The 20,196-nt window shown below is 40.4% G+C and overlaps 1 protein-coding gene across 2 annotated transcripts in view; it reads left to right on the plus strand.

The window, feature by feature from the left end:
• The window catches only part of WDR45B (WD repeat domain 45B), a 1,288,431-nt gene that overhangs the window by 867,276 nt on the left and 400,959 nt on the right, over window positions 1-20,196 (plus strand). For both annotated transcript variants that reach the window (XM_044068126.1, XM_044068127.1), the window contains exons 6-7: window positions 10,459-10,649; window positions 20,077-20,162. In XM_044068126.1, the coding sequence (XP_043924061.1) occupies window positions 10,459-10,649; window positions 20,077-20,162 (277 nt within the window). The remainder of the gene's footprint in view (window positions 1-10,458; window positions 10,650-20,076; window positions 20,163-20,196) is intronic.

Consider the following 20,196-nt stretch of genomic DNA (forward strand, 5'->3'; position numbering starts at 1 on the left):
AAGCCAGTTGGCAACCCATCTCGTGACGTAGGGGTTTATGTTCAGGCTGGTGAGTTTTTCTAGAATTCCAAGTGGAGAATGGTGTCAAAAGCCTTGGCGAGGTCAAGGTAGGCTGTGTGAACCACCTTCCCCTCATCTATGGCCTTGGTGACTGTCTCGAAGAAGTCAACCAGGTTTAGTAGGCATGATCTGCCCTTAACAAAGCCGAACTGGGTCGGGTCAAGTGTTTGGAGGTTCCCAATGTCTTTGTTATTGAGTTCCATCATGATGCACTCCATAGCCTTGCAGACCATGCTAATCAGGCTTATGGGGCGATAGTTACCAGGGTCAGTTGTGGCCTCTCTTTTGTGTAGTGGAATAACCATTGCTGTGTGCCATTCTATGGGCACGTAGCCTGTGGAGAGGCTGAGATTGAACAGTGTGTTTAGGTGGGGAGTTAGTTCATTCTGTAGTTCGTGCAAGACGCAGCCTGGGACACCATCTGGCCCCGTTGACGCTGTGCTTTTGAAAGGCTTGTTTTCACCTGTGCGTCTGAGATTTCTGGGACACTACACTTTTCCGGTATTGTTGTGGACCCTTTTGGGGGTGAGAGGGGGGTGAATTTGCACTGAATCTATCTGCCAGGATGTTGGGAATATCAGTAGGTTCAGTATATTTTGGTGCTATTTTGCACTAGCTCAGAGCATATCTGCGAGTTGCCACTTAGATTCTTGACATGGCTAAAGAAGGCTTTGTGGTTATCTTTCGAATCCTTGGCTATTTTTCTTTTGAATTTAACCTTGGATGATTTTATGAGGGACCTTAGTTTCTTACTGATACTGATCAGAGATGTCTTTCCTTCTTGGGATTTGCTTTTTTTCTGAACTAGTTTCCTCCTCCTATTGTATAGCCTGTTTATGGTAGGGGTCCACCAGACTGGTTTCCTTCTCTTAGGGGAGTAAGTCTTAGTTTTGCTAGGGATGGCACGATCCATGCATTCTTGTAGGTGCTTAGAGTGCATTTGTAAAGGTTCCTGCATCTTGGACACTGTTATCCTTTAGCATGAGGGCTGTGAAACGTACCCACCTCTGTCTTAAGTAAGGTGAAGTTTGCTATAGAAAAGGTTTTCACTGTGGTTTCCTTGGTTGGTGGTGGTGGTATGATGTGGAAATCCAGAGTGATTAGTTTATGGTCTGATCTAACCAGTGACTGGTTGACCTCTGGTGCGGAACACCTGTCGCCCATGTTGGTGATGACCAGGTCCAATATGTTTTCACCTCTAGTAGGGGAGTTTACCAGTTGATCCAGGGCATTTGAGTTGACAAATTCCAGGAAACGCTGGACCTGGGAGTTTGTATTTGAGTAGTTTTCCCAGTTAACGGTAGGGTAATTGAAATCGCCCAATATCAGGGTGTTTCGGTAGGACCTTCATGTTTTCCAGTGTCTCCAGAAAGGCAGAGTGGTGGTCCTAGGTCATGGAGGGTGATCTGTAGCAGGCCACAATTTGCATTGCAGATTTGCCCGATGTTAGTTGCACATGGATGATCTCAGAGGTGTCATGCTGCGCCACTAACCTCGAGGTGTAGGCATCCTTGATGAATATGGATACACCCCCTCCTTTTGTGTTTCGGTCCATGTTCTGTGGCCTAAATGTGTATGGTATGAGTTGTAGCCCGGTAGTGCTGGGGTGCTCCGTGGAGCCTTGAACCAGGTTTCAGTTACTGCACAGATGTCGACATTCTCCATATTGAGGAGTGCTTCGAGCGCGTGCATTTTGAGATTTAAACTCCTGGCGTTGTGTAGCATAACCCACATTTTTTTATTTCTGCTGTTTACGGAGGTGGGTTTGACTTTTGAGCCTTGCCTAAAAAAGGCACTATGGGGGCAGCAAGAGCCTTGACCAGTATTTGAAAGCCTAGGGGTGACAGGTGCAAGCCGCCTCTTGCAAAACAACGAGGCTTGTCAAGCATGTCGTCCCAGGCTGACAGACACTGGATACCCTTTGAATGACACCAGAAGCTTAGCCAGTTTTTGAAATTATTCATTTTTTCTTTATACTGCGGTATCATTCTTGGTGAGGGCAGGATGCTACTCAGGGTCAGGGTTATACCGACCTGGGCTACATGATCAGAGAGCTCTTCCATGTCTCTGTTCATGTAGTACAGGGAGGTACATCTCCGGTCATTCACACCAACATGAACAATGACAGAGTCATATTTGTACTTGTTCTGGTGTGACCTGAGTGCTTGTGTTATGTGGTGGATTCTGGCTCCCGACAGGCAGCTAACAGTAACCTTCTCCTTGTCCAGCCTAGTGAGTGGGACGTCAGTGTGCCTGACTTTAGAGTTGCATATTACTAGTGTGTTAGGTATGCTATTTCACCTTAAGGGCTGTGATTGTGCGGCACACTGATTTTGTTTTTTATGTGTTGTCTGTTTTGTGATGGGAGGTGCTGGTTTTTTGGGTGTCTGCTTTGGAGGTCTCTGATGTTTTTGCAGGTTTTTATTTAGAGCCTCCAAGTATGATTTCATGTATTTATGTGCATTTTTTGTGAGTGCTGGTTTAGTATGTTTATGTGAGGCTGGAGGTGTGGTGCAAGTGTTAACTTTTTCCTCATGACTGCCTGTTTCAGTCTTGGGTGGAGAGAGCTTAGCCTCCAATTTAGCTATACAATTGCATCTCTCGCATATGTTAATGTTTTGTGTTAGGAGGAGAGGGTTGTCTGTGTGCACGATGCACTTGTAACATTGCCTCAAGGTACCCAGGTTCACCAGCTGGACTGGAGAGTATAACTGAAATTACCCTTTGGTCTTGCCTGAATAGTAGGGTGAGCTGCTTAGTCGCTTGGTTAGTGAGGGGTGAATAATGAGCCTTGCCATGCTGGGCAATCAGGTGTCTGGGTATGTTAGTGATTGCTATTAGGTCTGAGCAAGTGCTGGACTGTAGGATGCTTTTTTTAAGTGCTTAGGTTGAGAGTTAGACTACCTTCAAGGGAAAAACTGAAGAGCAGACTTGGTGGAGCCGGGAATAATTTAGCCCTAGCTAACCGGTGCTGCCCAGATGTGCAAAACCATGCAAAAGCGGTCTTTACAGCAGGAAAATGAAAGAGATGGAAATTAGCCCAAAATGGACTATAAACTACTAACTTATGGGCTGGACCCACTTCTCCAGGGACAGATTGCTGCTCAAAGCTCCCTCTCTCACAGGTGAACAGAGAAACCTCCCTCTATCCAAGTAAGGTATGGGCTACTCAGAAACTTGCAACACAGCCCTGAATTCAGCACTAGCCTGAAAACTGGACTATACTAGCTTAGAAAGGTGGGAAACAAGGAAAACTTTTTTTGAAAAGATAAGGCAAAAACAGTAAAAAAATACACCTAAAACAGCTTTAGATGACTACAAGCAATCATAAAAGGCTTTTAAACAAATTACCCAATTAACCAGTAAAAAAATCTCAAAACTGAGCCCTGTTCCTGTAGTCTTCAATCAGACAAGTTCTAACTGCACACTCCTGCCACTGGGGTGCAGGGGAACCTTCTCCAAAAAAGAAGGCCTTGATTAGTGCTCAAGTTATACAAACAAAGCTAAATTCAGCAGGCCTGAATCTAGTTTATGCGACAGCAAACAAGGCACACCAATTTCAGTAAGAAACAGTTCAAGTATGCAGGCACTGTAAGCCCCTAACCAGAAATTACCAGCTCAAAAGGGCAGAGTCCAGCCTCTTCTCCCACAAGAGTGCAGACTGCAAACCTTCTTAATGTAAAATGACTGGCCTGAAGCCCAAGTATTTAAACCAGAACTAATACACTTTTAGAATAGCAGACACTGAGCCTTCAATCAGCAGTTCCCAACTTAGAAGGATGTAAGCTACCTGTCCTGCCACAACAGTGCAGACCACAAACCCTCTTAATGTAAAACAACTGGTCTGAAGCCCAAGGGTTTAAACCAGAAAGCTTAGAATGATAGCTACACTTTAATCAAGTTACTACCAAGCAGTAATAAATACAATTGAATATTTTTAAGGCGGCCTGGATTAGTGCTCAAGTTATACAAATAAAGCTAGATTCAGCAGGCCTGGATCTAGTATATGCTACAGCAAACAAGGCACACCAATTTCAGTAAGAAACCATTCAAATATGCAGGCACTATAAGCCTTTAACCAGAAATTCCCAGTTCAGAAGGGCAGAGTCCAACCTCTCCTCCCACAAGAGTGCAGACCACAAACCTTCTTAATGTAAAATAACTGGCCTGAAGCCCAAGTGCTTAAACCAGAACTAATACACTTTTAGAATAACAGACACTGAGCCTTCAATCAGCAGTTCCCAACTTGGAAGGATGTAATCTACCTGTCCTGCCACAACAATGCAGACCACAAATCTTCTTAATGTAAAACAACTGGTCTGAATCCCAAGTGCTTAAACCAAAAGGCTTAGAATGATAGTTACACCAAGAAGTAATAAATACAACTGTACTTTTAAGATGACGCAAAAGCAAAATAAAGTAGGAAGAAACACAAATACAGTAAAAGCAGATGAATAAAGTGCAATTTTTTTTTTTAAGTGAGCAAATGAGATGGAACCAGGAGGAGTATCCAAATGCAAATTTACAAGAGGGACGGGCAGTTTCAAAGCCACCAAGATTAACACCAAAACAAAAGCAGGGAGGGTGGGCAGGGAACTAACTGAAAAAAATAGCCACAACTTCCAGCTAGATAGTATTCAATGCAACACAAATCAATCAATTTAAATGCTGTATTATTTGAAAAAAGTGCAGATAAAGATGTACTTAAATTCACTTATAATCTTTGATTGCAGGTAATGTCTTAGCCCGCCAAAGCTCAGAGTTTAAGCAGAAAATAATCCAAAATTTGCCACTTATATAAGGCAGAAACTGAATATCATTGAAGTGAAACTACCCCCACTTATCACTGGCTATGCAGGAATTCTAACAAGCACTAACTGAAAGCCACAACTTCCAGCTAGATAGTATTCAATGCAACACAAATAAATCAATTTAAAATGCTGTAGTATTTGAAAAAAGTACAGATAAAGAATATACGTCCAGTTGATTGCAGGTAGGTCGGCAGGTAAGTTTTGGATCAAAAAGAGAGATTATGGATTGTTAATTTAGAAACTCTGTTTAAACCGGAAGTTAATGAACATGTTTAATTTTCAGTGTGGCTGCTTTTTTTAATATAGGCTATTCTGTTGCTTTAAGTTTGAATTTTAGTGTTCTTCCTTGTTCACTTTGCATTTATGTATCATTATTGTGTTCCTTGTCACACACTGATGACATCAATATTGTGTCCTAGTACACTTTGCATTTAAACATCATCATTGTGTTCCCTGTCACACACCGATGATGCCAGTGAGTCTGTGTTCCCTGTCACACACTGATGATGCCAATGAGGCGAAACCAGTCTGCTGATATGTTTATTTGTTCAGCAGCACTGAATAGGCTCTTTTGTAGTTTGTTTCACACCTGTTTGATGCCTGCTGCTTTAAAATGTAACCATTTGGTATAAGGATGTCCTTCTAATGTATCTTGTGCATCGGTGAGATGAAAACTGAGAAGTTAAAAAGGAAGCTTCTTGATAGAGCATTTCATGCTGAAATAACGGTTTGAAAACAATAAGTACACTGAAGACTGTTTACATTTATTAGGAAGTTAAAAGGAACTTGCTGGCTACATTTTTTATGCAGATTTTCTGTTTGATAACAGCGTTTGGAAATGGACTCTGCATGATTCTGCCTTATAACGGACTTTAGAGATATTTATACAAGTGTTGGATATATATATATTTTTTTTTTTGCTGTTGGTGTTGTACTTTGTATCCTTGCACAGTGTAATGTACGTGTACCACTTCTGAGTTGTGGTTTGTTTATATATATATATATATATATATATATATATATATATATATGTATATATATATATATATATATATATATATATATATATATATATATATATATATATATATATATATATATATATATATATATATATATATATATATATATATATATATATATATATATATATATATATATATATATATGTATATATATATATATATATATATATACATATATATATATATATATATATATATATATATATATATACATATGTATATATATATATATATATGTATATATATATATATATTTGTATATATATTTATATTTGTGTGTCTGAAATATAGTGTGTCTGTGTGTGTTACAGTAGACTTGTATAATTAGCAAAGCTTAGCTTTCTCACTCCGCTTTACTGTATGTCTTTAAATTCTGTTTTTACCTATAAATGCTGAGAACAGAGGTTTGTTGGAAGAATTTTCTGTATGGATTTGTGGACTTGTCATTTAAAATAAGCACTTTTGGTAAAGGGGGACTGAAGTTTTGAGTTTCTGGTCTGCAGACCAACTGAGATGTTGAAGTTGTCACATATTGGTAGGGATAATGTTGCCCAAATCAGCAGACCCAACCACCCAAAACCAAATGTGCCTCATCAGGGAAATTCTTCTCATCACTACGATGATGCACAAAAATTCTTCTCATGACTAAGATGCACCTTAGAGGTAGAAAAAATATATGGTGTACAAGGGGTTCCTTCTGCATGGGGGTTGGTGGTGGTTAATTAGTTTTATTTTTGTTGAGTGCTTTTTTGCCTAACTAACTGCACTGAAGTGGTACTCACAAAGTGCATGTTCAGTAGAGAGTAGTGTAATCATAGAAAATCTAAGTAGTACATGCTCTTGATCAAGTCTTTTAATGTTCGGCAGTGAATTACATTTGTCTTTTATTTATTTATTTTTTGTATACAAGTGATTCCAAGCGAATTTTTAGCTTTTTTAAGATATACATTTGTTGTCTCTTCATATAGCCAGCTGTCCGCTTGGCCAGTGCACCCAAAGACTTGTGCGCCAGCTGTCCTGCACTACCATTGTAGGCAGTATTGCTCTATCTAGAGTGCTTCTGCATTTGTTATTCATCTTGTGCAGCCTAAATGGTGTCAGGGATGCAACAGATAGCACACTTGCCTTTGGTGTCGAAGGCTATGGATTCTAGTCCCACACCAGGTGTATCAATTGCTGACACTGCATTGCAGCATAAGGGGGTTGCTGCATTCCTGAGTGTGCCATCTTTCGGATGAGACATTAAACTGCAGCCCCGTCTGCATGAGTTGGTGGTAGCTCCAGTGGACGTAAAAGATTCCATTGCACCTTTTGAAAAAACAGTAGGGGAAGTTCCCCCATTGCCCTGCCAAATTTCACCTGGTATTATTAGTATCACCTCTGGTCTCCCCTGAAAGGAGTCTGCTAGTCTGGTGGAAGTAACTCAGTCAAAATGAGGGAGAGGGAAAAAAAACTACATGGGAATGCTGTGATGGGTTTTACAGCTACATGTTTTCACTTCTCCTTTCTCCTGATTGGACTTATAGCTGTATGCACATTAATGCCACTGTGGTAAGAGGTCTGCTAGTATTTTAGTATTTTCTACCCAACCTATTGTGTTCTACTCAAGTTGCTTTTCACATTCCACTACTGTCTAGACTCTCCTGTCATGCTGACCCATTTGCTCTCCTGTCTTACCTAGTATTGAACCCACTTCAGAGATGCCGATTTCCAAGAGGATTAGCTGTGATGGCTACACTTACTGACAGAGTAATGGGAGGGAAGAGTCAAGTACCATCTGGCAGTTGGTTGTAAATGGCAAGGCTATTTCAGTTTCACTCCTAATTCTTGGGCTGCTCCATCTTCTCAAATCCACAGAGCATGCAACCAATGTTCCCACTGACTCCTCTGTGTCCACAGTGTGGCTTCATTGAGCATTCTTTACACAGGCTTAGCCTGTATACTTGGTGTATATGGAGCTAGTTACCTTCAACTTGAAAATTAAGAACTGACTTGTAACCTTTCATTCCTGTCCTTTCCAGTCAGCTTCTTTGGTAGCTGGTCTGTTGCTAAGTCCCAAGATGCCTGCACAGTTGTTATATTTATTTAAAAAGGTATTACCTTGACAATCCCACTGAGGCTATGGGGGGTGGGGGCAAGTCCCCATGAGTACAGATACGCAAGTTACCAATGTAATGGTATTTCATTATGATTAAGACGTAAACAGGCAGTTATAGAGATAATATGGTAAGAATATTAGTAATCACTCAATGCTCCAGGAAGCTCACAAGAGGTATAGAATATGTAAAAAGAAGATGCTGGATCCTGCTTGGGTACTATACTGCTTGACAAATTTGCACACCTGCTTGTGGATGAGAGATGAGCACATAAAGAAACTTTGAAGGTATGGGTAGAATGGGTAGAACTCCTTTCTCTGATTTGTCTTGGCAAGTAATTTCATAAGGTGTAGGTATTGCTGAATAGGTTTTGTACTGTGTACCAGTGGAGTTTACTTTAAAGCACACTGCTGCAATTACCTTTTAAGGGTTCATTTCTGGTATCATAACATCAACTCTTCTTTTTTCAAATAGTTTTTGGACCCTGGCCTCTGTAAAACAGTCAAGTATTTGTTCTTTATTGGCCTATTTTTTTTTGTTTTCCTTCTAACCCATGGCATTCTAGGACAATGGGAGAGGAAGATGAGGACATGGATTCATGGCAGTAATACACTATGAGCAAATTTTTGAGCTGTGATTTGTTTTGTATGCTTCACAGTCTCCCTGTTGGTTGTAAAGTGCAGTATAAAGCCCCCTGCTGTTGACTCATCGTGTTTGCTCACTTCCTCAAGCCTGCATTTCCATCTGGAGTCCTGGCACACTCCATCTGAGTCCCTAATGTAAGTACTACAGTACAGGTCTTCTCTAGGCAGAGCCATTGCAGAGAGACTTTGCCAAAACCCTCCTTCCCACCTGTAGGATGGCTGAGATGAGTTGGTGGCAGCTGCTTACTCTCCTGCTCTTCCCCAGCCATTTACTAATGGAATGCAATTCTTCAGGCATGTAGGCAGGCCCAAAAACTTATGTTGCAGAGCTGAGTCATAGCCCTTCTCACAATAAAAAACTTTATATTTGTTTGTTCCTTACTGGCTGGCCTTCTGGTAGCCCTGATGTATTGATGAAAATGGGTCATGAGTACTTCAAGAAATATGATTTCTTACCAATTATCTCGTCTAAACGACGTACCTGTATTTCCTACAGAAAGGCCTCACTGAGACTAACAACTGGTGTCAGAACCATGGCCTTAAGCTCAATGCCAAAAAATGTCATCATCCCCTTTGGGAAAAACCCGGTTCCCATGAATTACCACATCGATGGTAGTCCACTGAACACGGAAGGCGTTATAAGAGATCTGGGAGCACTGACAGCAACCTCTCTTTTTGACCACCACATTGTCACTGTGGTCAGAAAGTCCTTCTATGTGGCACATCTCATTACTAAGGGTTTTGCGTCCAGGAAGAAAGAGGTCATTGTCTCCCTCTACTCTTCACTTATTAGGCCAGTCATAGAGTACAATGCCCCATTTGGCATGTACCTCACTAGACACCTGCAACAACTGGAGATGCTGCAAAAGTATCTCATAAAGAGGATCCTGGGCCTTAAACACTTGTCCTATATGGACGGACTCAAAAACTCCTAACTATTCTCTGTCTCATATCGCCTACTTAGAGGCGATCTCTGCTTGACTTACAAAGCCATGTCTAACCGAGCTCCGTTAGAAGTGCTACATCTAAAGAAATCCCAATCCCTCTGCACCACATGCTCCAAAGACCTCAACCTCATTACTACAGTCAACAGAACAAGCTGGAGGGACAGGTTCATAAGTCAGAAACTGCCCATGCTATGGAATAGACTTCCCGTACATGTCAAGCGGAGCGCCTCACTGGCCCTCTTCAAGAGAAATCGTGATGAGTGGATGGGAAATACAAAATTCACCCCGGGGATCACTTCAGTGGCCCTACTCGACAGAGGCACTGGGAACTAGGATTGTAAAGGCTCCAGGGTCATTAGCCTAGTACACACCAATGAACCTATGAGTTTCAGTAAAAATATTTTGAAACTGTAACTTGCCCAAACTGCATCTTGTAACAGGCTTCTTAATTTGACGCACAGCTGCCACTTATTACAGGGTATTCTGTAGTATCTGCAGCAAAACAGGTTGAGATGTCCTGAAAATGTAACGTTTCATATGCTGAAGAAGAAAAAAGGAAAAAAAACAAGCTGTAATGAGTCCTCAGCATGCACGTACACAAAAGTCTTGCGAAGAATTTACTGTTGAAAGATGGCTTTTGCACACTGTCTCAGTTTACCAATTTTTTGTAATATGAATTTGAGAATACATGGGAATTGAAGTACTTTAATCCTGTAACTCAAAACAAAAAGTAAATACTTTCTAAGAAAAAAAATTAAAGAAACTGAGAAGAATTATGTTTAAAAGATTTCCTTCTTTAGAAATTGTAGGAGTTCATAAGCTTGTTGCTTATAACCTATAAGTAGTGACTTGAGAGCATGTTGTTTTGTTTTTAGGGCTGTGTGTCCTATGTCCGAATAGCAATAACTCGCTCCTTGCATTCCCGGGCACTCATACTGGACATGTACAGATTGTTGATCTGGCCAACACAGAAAAGCCTCCTGTAGATATTCCAGCACATGAAGGAGTCTTAAGCTGCATTTCACTGAATCTTCAAGGGACACGTATTGCTACAGCATCAGAAAAAGTAAGTAATAGGCAAATTACTTTTTCAAAATGTAAGATGCATAACTTGCATCACAGGCATATTAGATGTCAATTGATAGCTTAGGTGTAATTGTTTTGCATGAGTAAAGATCTGCTGTTAAAACACGGCATACATTCTTTTATGTAGCTTGTCTCTCTCTTTTGGCAATAAATGAATCCTGCTATAGTCTGTGGTCCTAGGGATGTAAGCTAGCACAGAGGATGAATTTCACATACTCTTAACAACTTTGTGATGTTTTTCATCTTGACACTTCTGAAAAAGAATGCTAGAACTTGATATCCAATGTTAATATGCATTTCTTTAGTTAATGGAGTTTTCTTCCGTATATTAGTTGAAGTAGTCTAGTTTTGTGTACTGCGTTTTAGTAATGTATTTTTAGAGTTACTTGGTCTTGTGTGTTAAAGCCAGAAAATATTTATACTTTTTTGTTTTGGTAATTTTATTATAGCTTTTTTCATTGTGATATTCCTTAAGGCACACTTAGAAGTGCAGAAGCCACCCCTTGCCATGCAGCACTGCAGTGTCAGCACTGCAAAATGTATCCAAACAGTTTGTGTAGTACTAGAACCTACAGTCTTTTGATCTGTTTACTTTCATTCACTGTTTATTTTTCTCCTCTAGCCTGAAGCAGTGCCTTATGTTTGACTCGGGGCTTCCTCCCCGTGCCCCATTAAATCTTGTCTGGGTAGTATTCTTTCAGTATCAAAGGCTGCTACCATATAACCCACTCACACTTGTGATTTGTTCTTCTTTACTGCTTTAGGGACAGGAACTGTGTTTCCATTTATATGTTTTAATTTTTTTCCTCAAAGGCAGTTTCACCCAGTGTTTATAGCTTGTTAGATTGCAGTTTTGATTTCTTTTATACCACCACCTTCCCTCCTTTGTTTGTAAATCATTCATTCTGTAGTGGTATAGTGGCAATTAGTGGTCTGTTTGCTTTGTCCTGTTGACTTTACTGTGGTAGTGTTATGTTAGACTGTTTTGAACTATTTTCTCTGATTTAGTAGACCATTTGAATTTAGTAAATACTTTAACAGTTTTAACAGTGACAGACCTGCTTGCTAGATGTTTCGGCCACTTGGTTTAGTTTTATGCATCAAGAATTAATCAGCATTTTTATCCAACTGAATGCTTAGAAAGTAAAAAAAAAAGTCAAAAAATAATAGCTACTTGGGAGAAACACATTTTCTGACTTTAACATAGTGTGTGGCTCTTTGCTCCTTTGTTTATTTTCATTATCATCTTTTATTTTTTCTCCTGCCGTCTGAAGAAATGCATCTTGACTTGACTCATTGACGTCTTGTGCCCATCAGTCTTGTCTTGATACATTTTTTCCCATTTTATTGAAGGTCATTTGATCACATGTCATTTCAGTAAGACCGGCCAAATTCAGTGACTATGAAACTTAACCAAACGAAGGGTCTTTTGAATGAATGTGTTTTTGTAATTTGCAAAGCTTGTTAATGTTAACAGTGTTGGGGTAAGAAGCCATTTATCTGATTGCATTCATTTTTATGTATTTTCAATTAATTTGGTTTTCATTGGTGGTCCCAGTTGCTTTAATGGCCTTGTCAGCCTTGTGAAGTTGATTAAGTTGTCTTTGATAAGATGTTTTTGATGCAGTGTACCATATTCATCTTTCCAGGATGTCTTGTGTCTGACTTGCTGTGCCCTCATAGCGAGGCTGTTGCATAACATGCTTTAAATTTTTATCCAGATTCCAGCATAGAGGTAATTTATTCTTTGTGTCTCTGATCTGGAAGTAGCAGTCTGTTACATTTTGCTTGGCATTCAGCTGAGGACTAAGGGGAGTGATATCCTCATTAGTGGCATCTCGGTATGTGTCACTCAAGATTTCCATAAAGTTTTTTTTAGGCTCCCAAATGGCCATAGCATGCTATGTACTAGCTATTGTAACTGGCATTGCTGTTTCTTTTAATACTTCGTTTGTAGGAGAGTTTGGAAAGGGGGCAGGTGTAACCTCTGCAAGACAGTTGATCAGTAGATTGATTTATTTTATGCTTGTAAAAGAAGTAAGCCTGTTCAACATTCTCCTTGTGTTGAGGTGTGTAAAAGAGCTTCTCCCTCCCCTCAAAAATTAGTTTAAAGGTGGTTTTGGAATTCAAATTTTGTGCTTTTATTTAGAATTGAGATCTAATTTTTCAAGTGTCTGCACTTGTAGTCTTAGGTGTAAAAATCTCTAGCTACAACTGCAGTTGATTTTCTTCGTGTTTCACTGTTGCAGTCATTACATTTGGGTTATCTGCTTGCAGGTGGCCCTCAGTTGGCCTAATTATCAAAGTCTTGAGTCCTGCGTCGGTTGCTGTCTCATCTTCCGTGACGTCAAGTAGTCAGGGGTATAAAGCATGCAGCTGACACCATTACATCAGTCTTTCTTGCAGTGCGGTGCCCGAAGCAGAAGCAGTTCGCAAGTGCCGGTCGGCCAACTCCTGAAATTTTCGTTTTCGAGTTTCAGAACCAAAGTCTTCAACAAAGCTTAGTTACCCCATTGGGGATCTTTTTTCTTGCTCTAAACCGATGTCAGTAAAAGTTTACTGTATTTCTTGTGGAAAGCAAATACCTCATAAAGATTTTCATTCGTACTGCATTCCTTGCTTAGGCCCAGACCACGACGTCCCTTGCTGTCAGTTTTGTGCCTTATTCAATCCTCTATTCGTTGTTGGTTCATTTTCGCATCAAACTATTTTAGTACTCTGTTCAGTTATCCAGAAATGGCTTCGGTAAGCCATCCGACTACCGATATTCTGAAAAAATGTAAAGATAAAGACAGAGACAGACTGCATAGGTCCAAAGATGCCGACGACGCTTCCTTTAAGTTAGTTGCCAGTTCACCGGTACTCAGACGCTTTCGCAGCCCCTGATACCTGCTACTTCAGATTCACAGGCCTCTACTGAGACCCATTTGGAGTCCGGTATGCTGGGAGATGCTGCTTCTACTATGGAACTTACGGATGTCTCTACCTTGGATGAGTCCGGAGCCGCTGTGCAGGCACTGGCTTCTGAGGGTGTATTCAGGCCTACTGACTTGCATATCAAACCAACTCCATTTTCTTCTGCAAGGCCTAAAACTCGATCCACACCTAGAAATCCGACTCCCAGACCGCATGGTCAGGCCCATATGCCTAAAAAACAACTGATAAGAATGGCTGAAGACCTTATTACTCTAATCAGGGGAAGCCAGCCTTCTCCCTCTAAGAGACCTAGAACTGATTTTCTTTCTGATTCTTCTGATCGTGATTCTGAAATTTCTGTTTCTTCTGATGACCAGGATTTGCCCTTATCTACCTATGGGGATTCTGATGCAGAAGACTCCATTCCCTCTGCTTCCCTTCCAGAAGATTTCTCTTTTGGTGAAACTTTGCACACTCTTAGGGAGCATTTCCGCTGGGAAAGCCAGGATTACTCTGACTCCAAAAAGAGGTTTAGGGAATTCTTGCTCCTACCTCAACACAGGCCTTTAGCTATCCCTCCTGTACTGGACATTGTAGATGATGCCTTCTTGGAATCTAGCCTGGCCCCAGACACTTTACCTCCGTCTCCCAGTAAACCTAACCGGTATTACAGCGTACCTGACTCTCACAGGTTCCTGTTTAAAAATCCTAATGCGGACCCAGAGACAATTTCACAGGGACCCAAAGGCATTAAGGCTACTACTGACAAAAACCCTACCCCCTCTGATAGAGATTCCAGGGCCCTGGACAAATTGGGTAAGAAGGTATGCACTTCTACTACTTTGGCCATTAGGGCATTAAACTGCCAGTTTCAAATGTTAAAGTATCAGCCGCATATTATTGGATTACTTAAACAGAAAATTATGTTGATTCCTGACTGTGCTGAAAATAAAGAATTACAGGATTTAATGCATTCTGCTGAACAAGTTGGTAAACATACTTTGCAATGTAGTTTTGACCCATTAGAGGCATCTTGCAGGGCTGCTGTCACTGGGTCTGTACTTTGAAGGCATGCTTGGCTTAATGAGCAAACTTTGCCAGATCATGTTAAAGCTAAATTACTGGATGCTCCCTTAAACTAAGACTGCCTATTTGGCAACAAAGCAGACAAAGTACTTAAAAAGATGGGGGGAAAAGGTAAATCTGTGTAAATTGTTAAAGATTTCCTGCATGTACATTCTCCCAGATTTAGTAGGCATTGGCCTTCTAAGAATTGGTCCTTTCCTGTCTCTTCCAGGCCTTCTCAGTCCAAACCCAGGACCAGCAGACCACCCAGGCTACAGTCTCAAGGTACTCACAGGCCTAAGCAGTGGGGAGCTCCCACTTCCAAAGCTGGAAGTAGTAAGACACCCCCTATGGTAAACTGTCACAATGAGTTAAACTTAAACCTTCCAAGCCCTGCTCAACTGACTGCTCCTTTTGGGGGAAAGATCGCCCTGCATGCAAAGAAACTGGGAACTCATTACCCAAGACAAATGGGTTTTAAATATAGTTTCCCAAGGGTACAGATTTCACTTCCACACCTTACCAACCCTGAATGGTTGGCCAGACCTACCCCCAAATCAGTGGACAGAGGCTCAACAGCAGGTTCTCTCTCATTTAAGTATCAGGGCTATTCAGCCTGTCCCAGAGGAGGAATAGGGACAAGGTTTTTACTCAAGACTTTACCTGGTACCCAGAAAAGACAACTTACGACGACCTGTCTGTCCTAAACACCTTTTTGGTAATCCCAAAATTCAAAATGCTAACTCTTCATCAGCTGCTTCCCATGCTAGGCAAAAATGCCTGGTTGGTGACACTGGATTTAAAGGAAGCTTACCTGCACATCCCAATAAGGGAATCTTGCAGAAAATACCTGCGCTTCATAGCGGGCTACATGCATTATCAGTTCTCTGCACTGCCCTTTGGCTTATCTGTTGCGCCCAGGGTATTCACAAAGTGCCTAGCTCCAGTCATTGCATTCTGCAGGCAAAGAAATATTCAAATATACCCATACCTGGACGATTGTCTAATTCAGGCAGAAAGCCAAGACATTCTATTAAGTCATCTGGCATTTGTAAAGAAGCTGCTAACCTCACTTGGATACATCATAAACGAAAAGAAAGCACACCTAGCACCCTGCCAACAAATTGTATTCCTGGGAGCAGATGGCCTACCTCACGCCAGAGAATCAAGTTTGTTTGACAGCCTACTTCAAACTACTGGCCACAAAGACCCAGCTATCTGCAAGAAAAATACTGCAAGCCCTGGGGTTCATGGCCTCTTGCATTCTATTAATTCCATATGCAAGACTGCATATGAGGAAATTACAATGGTATCTAAAAAGCCTATGGTGTCAACATTCTCAGGACCTGGAATTAATGATTCCTGTCTTTCCTTGTATAAAGACAGAGTTCCTTTGGTAGGCAGAGGCCTGCCACCACAACAAGGGACTGCCTTTCACTCTACCCCTGCCGCCCAAACCCTAACAACAGACGCATCAGACTATGCATGGGGGGGCTCACTTGGCAGGGCAGTGCATTCTGGGCAAATGGAACCTGAGTCAAATGCACTTGCATATCAGTCAAAAAGAAATGTTAGCTGTACAGAATTCTCCAACAGCCTTCAAGGACCACATTCTTCCAGGACAGTTATTGGTAAAGACTGACACCACTGTTATGTGGTACATAAACAAGCAGGGGGGGGGGGAGGGGAACACACTTAAACCCTCTCTGCAGAATAGCTATGGCTCTGGCTCTGTGGAACACAGCCTTGAGCGACCAATTGCACCTACAAGCTCAATTCCTGCCAGGCAAGCTAAATACTCTGACAGACGACTTAAGCAGAAATCTCATGGACCCACACGAGTGGAAACTGGAACCAAAGATATTCAACATTTTGATAAACAAAATGTGGGAGCCCAGAGATGGACCTGTTTGCCTCCCCTCAGAACTACCAGTTGGATAAATTCTGCACAAGGACTCCTCACAGACAAGCTTGGAAAGTGGATGCCCTGTCCTTCGCCTGGGAAAGCCTCTCAGTTTATGCCTTTCCCCCACTGCCTCTCCTCTCGAAAGTTCTACTAAATATCAAACAGAACAAACCAGGGACAATACTTATTGCACCAGACTGGCCACGCAAACACTGGTGTACCCCCTCTTGCACAGTACATCACTGCTGGAACCATGCCACCTGCCTCAGACCCCTTCCCTGCTGTCCCATCAGTTGGGCCAGATTCTGCATCCCCAGCTTCAAACCCCTAAACCTGGCAGCCTGGCTAATTATCTAAATTCTCACATACCATCCCTCAGCAAGCAAGTGCTGGATGTCATCTGGAGGCAAGGAGGCCTAGTACTAGAAAATCCTATGCTGAAAAGTGGAAAAGATTTTGTTCCTGGAACCAAACTCAGTGGATGGGCACAAAAGTGCCCAGTTTACCGCATATTCTTCAATACTTAACAGAGATAAAAAGAAGAAAAAACAAACTAAACCAAGTACGAACAAGCGTAACGAGTCCAGGACTTCACAAAAATACAAAGGATAAATCCACGAAGTATATCTGCATAAACGAACTTTATTTTAAATCGTTTTCGCCTCCGTACCAACAGAAGCTTCATCAGACAAGGAAGGAAAAGCGCCAGTTGTATTGAATTTAAAACCTTTTAACTAAGGAAATGATGTCATTTCCTTGGACACAACTTTAAAGAATTAAAGTGATAGAGTTACTAATTCTTGTGCCTCATATAAGAATCTTTATATCAATCATATAAAATGTTAACATATCAAAATAAAATTATAAAAGGAAGTAATAAATATATATACACTAACTAACATGAATTAATTTATGGGGATAGATTGTGTCAATGTGGGCATCAGGGGCGGGCCACAATCGCTTCTACTTGAAATCAAAGAACTAGAATGGCAACTTTTGTTAGATGCCTTTTCTTTCCCTGGGTTGAATGATGCTTGTAACATCTCGGCGGTTTTAAAATACAAAAGTTACCTAAGGTAATTTTTCTTAACCCCCCTTTTTATTTGTACATTTGTAGGGGTCAAGAAATGTCTTTATCTTAATTCATGTTTTTTCAGGTAAATAGTTAAGCCGTCCATGTTGTAAGCATGTGACTTTTAACACATTTTTAATGGGTTTAATATTATATGACAAATTGTTATTGAACTGTTATTATACTTATATGGTCAGAAAGAGTTTATTTGTTAATGGTTGTTAGTTAGTGTATATATATTTATTACTTCCTTTTATAATTTTATTTTGACATGTTAACATTTTATATGATTGATATAAAGATTCTTATATGAGGCACAAGAATTAGTAACTCTATCACTTTATTTTTTGTTACTTAACAGAGATGCTTGACATCCTTCTCTTCTATTAAAATTCATGCATCAGCCATTTCAGCACATTATGATACTGACCCCTTTCTTTCTCACCACCTGCTGAATTAATTCCTCAGAGGGCCAAACATTTAAGACCACCTCCAGCCTGGGACCTTAACTTTACCAGCTGCAACTGCAGAGTTGAATGTCCCTCAGGACCAACCCTTCCTTTATGCTAATCAGTCCATTCATTTGCCAACCTTCTTTTCAAATCCACAGAACAAAGGAAAATGAATACTGCAGCACAGACAACTTAGATTTTAGATTTTATTACCATTTCTAAGTGGATAAGCTGCAGCTACTCTCAGAAGTGTTCTTTGGGAATCTACCCAAATGTAATGACTTGCAACACTGAAACACGAAGAACATGGTACAGTTGTATACATTTACCATAATTGTAGATATTAGAGTGTATTCACTGTTGCAGTCCTGGTTACCCTCCCTCCAGTCCCCTGACTTCTGTTGACTATACCTCACTTCTTGTTTACTGTATTTAAGCTTTCTGGTGTATTTGCATTTTGTTGGAGGTGTAACCTTGTATATAATTGCTTCCCATTATGGGAGCATCTGACATTTGGGGCAAGAAAAACTGATGTAATGGCGTCGGCTGCATGCTTTATACCCCTGACTACCTGATGTCAGGGCTACCTACAAGCAGATAACCCAAATGCAATGACTGCAACAGTGAATACACTTGAACATCTACATTTATGGTAAGTGTACGCAACTGTACTTTACTGCAATTTCAGAAGGCACAGTTGTATGTAGTAATACTGAAAGTAATAATTTTTTGAACGCAGATTTGTTGTTGAAGGCAGAGGAAAAAATTCCAGTCAGTAAATGTCATATTTCAAGTATATTTGGAGAAGAGTTAAAAAATATATATATATATATATATATATATATATATATATATATATATATATATATATATATATGTAATTTGTTTTTACCCCAGGCCCTCACCATCTGGATTGTTTGAGTGATTATTGACTGCAGTTTACTCAGACACACAAATGTCCTTTAGTGAGTTAAGAGTTTCAAATTATTTTTGTGGTATTAGGGATTATTTCTGTTTGTGCAATATGTGGGAAAGTTTTGTTACCCACCGAACATCTGAGGTATATTAATTTTCCTAAATGTCAAAAAATGTACTGTTGCATAGGAGCCTATTACTGTTTCAGTATATAGCATTCAATAAGGAAAGTTATTTGGTATGAACATATTGTATGCAGTGAAATGGTCCATTAAGCATTTTTTAAATTACAAAGGTAAGCAAAATTATACGTTTGCACGCCTACTTATTTCCCCACACCAGTTATTCTGCTGACTAGCGCCTTCACTTTTTGAATGGGTTTAAGAAGTGCAATTTTTTTTGATATTCCGCTCAAAAAAAGGTTTCTCACCCCTGCTATAACTTAGAAAGAAAAAAACATTTTGGGGGCTCACCTTTTCTGCCACAGTTTGGTCTTTGTTTTGTGGATGTTATTCTCTAAGATGATGTGCGTGCAGTGATGCACTTTTTACATGTTGCATCTGAATGAACCAGTCCATTTTTCTCTGGTTGTTTTTTCTGTGCTGTCCTAGTGAAGGAATCTCATTTTCCAGTCCTCCTTACCTTTCTGGTCACTGCAGCTCTCTATTGGACCGGCTTGGTGCTTCACCTCAAGTTGCTAGTATCAAGGAAAAGACCAATCACTGTCTTACCAGACTGTCCTGACTTCTGGCATACTGGCTGCTGCCATATTAAAATATTGCCTCTTTTGAAAACAATCATTAATCTTTAATTTTTAACCAGGGAGGTGTGTTATAAGGTAAAATGAGTGCCATGAAAATGTAAATAAAGAAATCTTGTACTTGGTTTACTTGATTTAGTGTTTTTGCACCTTATGGCATGCTAATCGGTTAGGATATGCCTATCCCTTAATATAGTTTAGGACAGGAGTAGATTGGTATGATTGTCTCAGTACATAATGGAGTTATACTGCTTGTGACAGATGTGACTTGTCCAAGTTCTGACTGCTAAGCTTATTTACTTTACCTTTCGTTTCATGTAGGGGACCCTAATACGAATATTTGACACTACAACAGGACATCTGATCCAAGAGCTAAGAAGGGGATCACAGGCAGCAAATATCTACTGGTGAGTATATATAGAACTTTATGAACAGTGTACA

The sequence above is a fragment of the Protopterus annectens genome, chromosome 4.part0 (genome assembly GCF_019279795.1).
Source record: "Protopterus annectens isolate FY-2018-M chromosome 4.part0, PAN1.0, whole genome shotgun sequence".
NCBI lineage: Eukaryota > Metazoa > Chordata > Ceratodontiformes > Protopteridae > Protopterus > Protopterus annectens.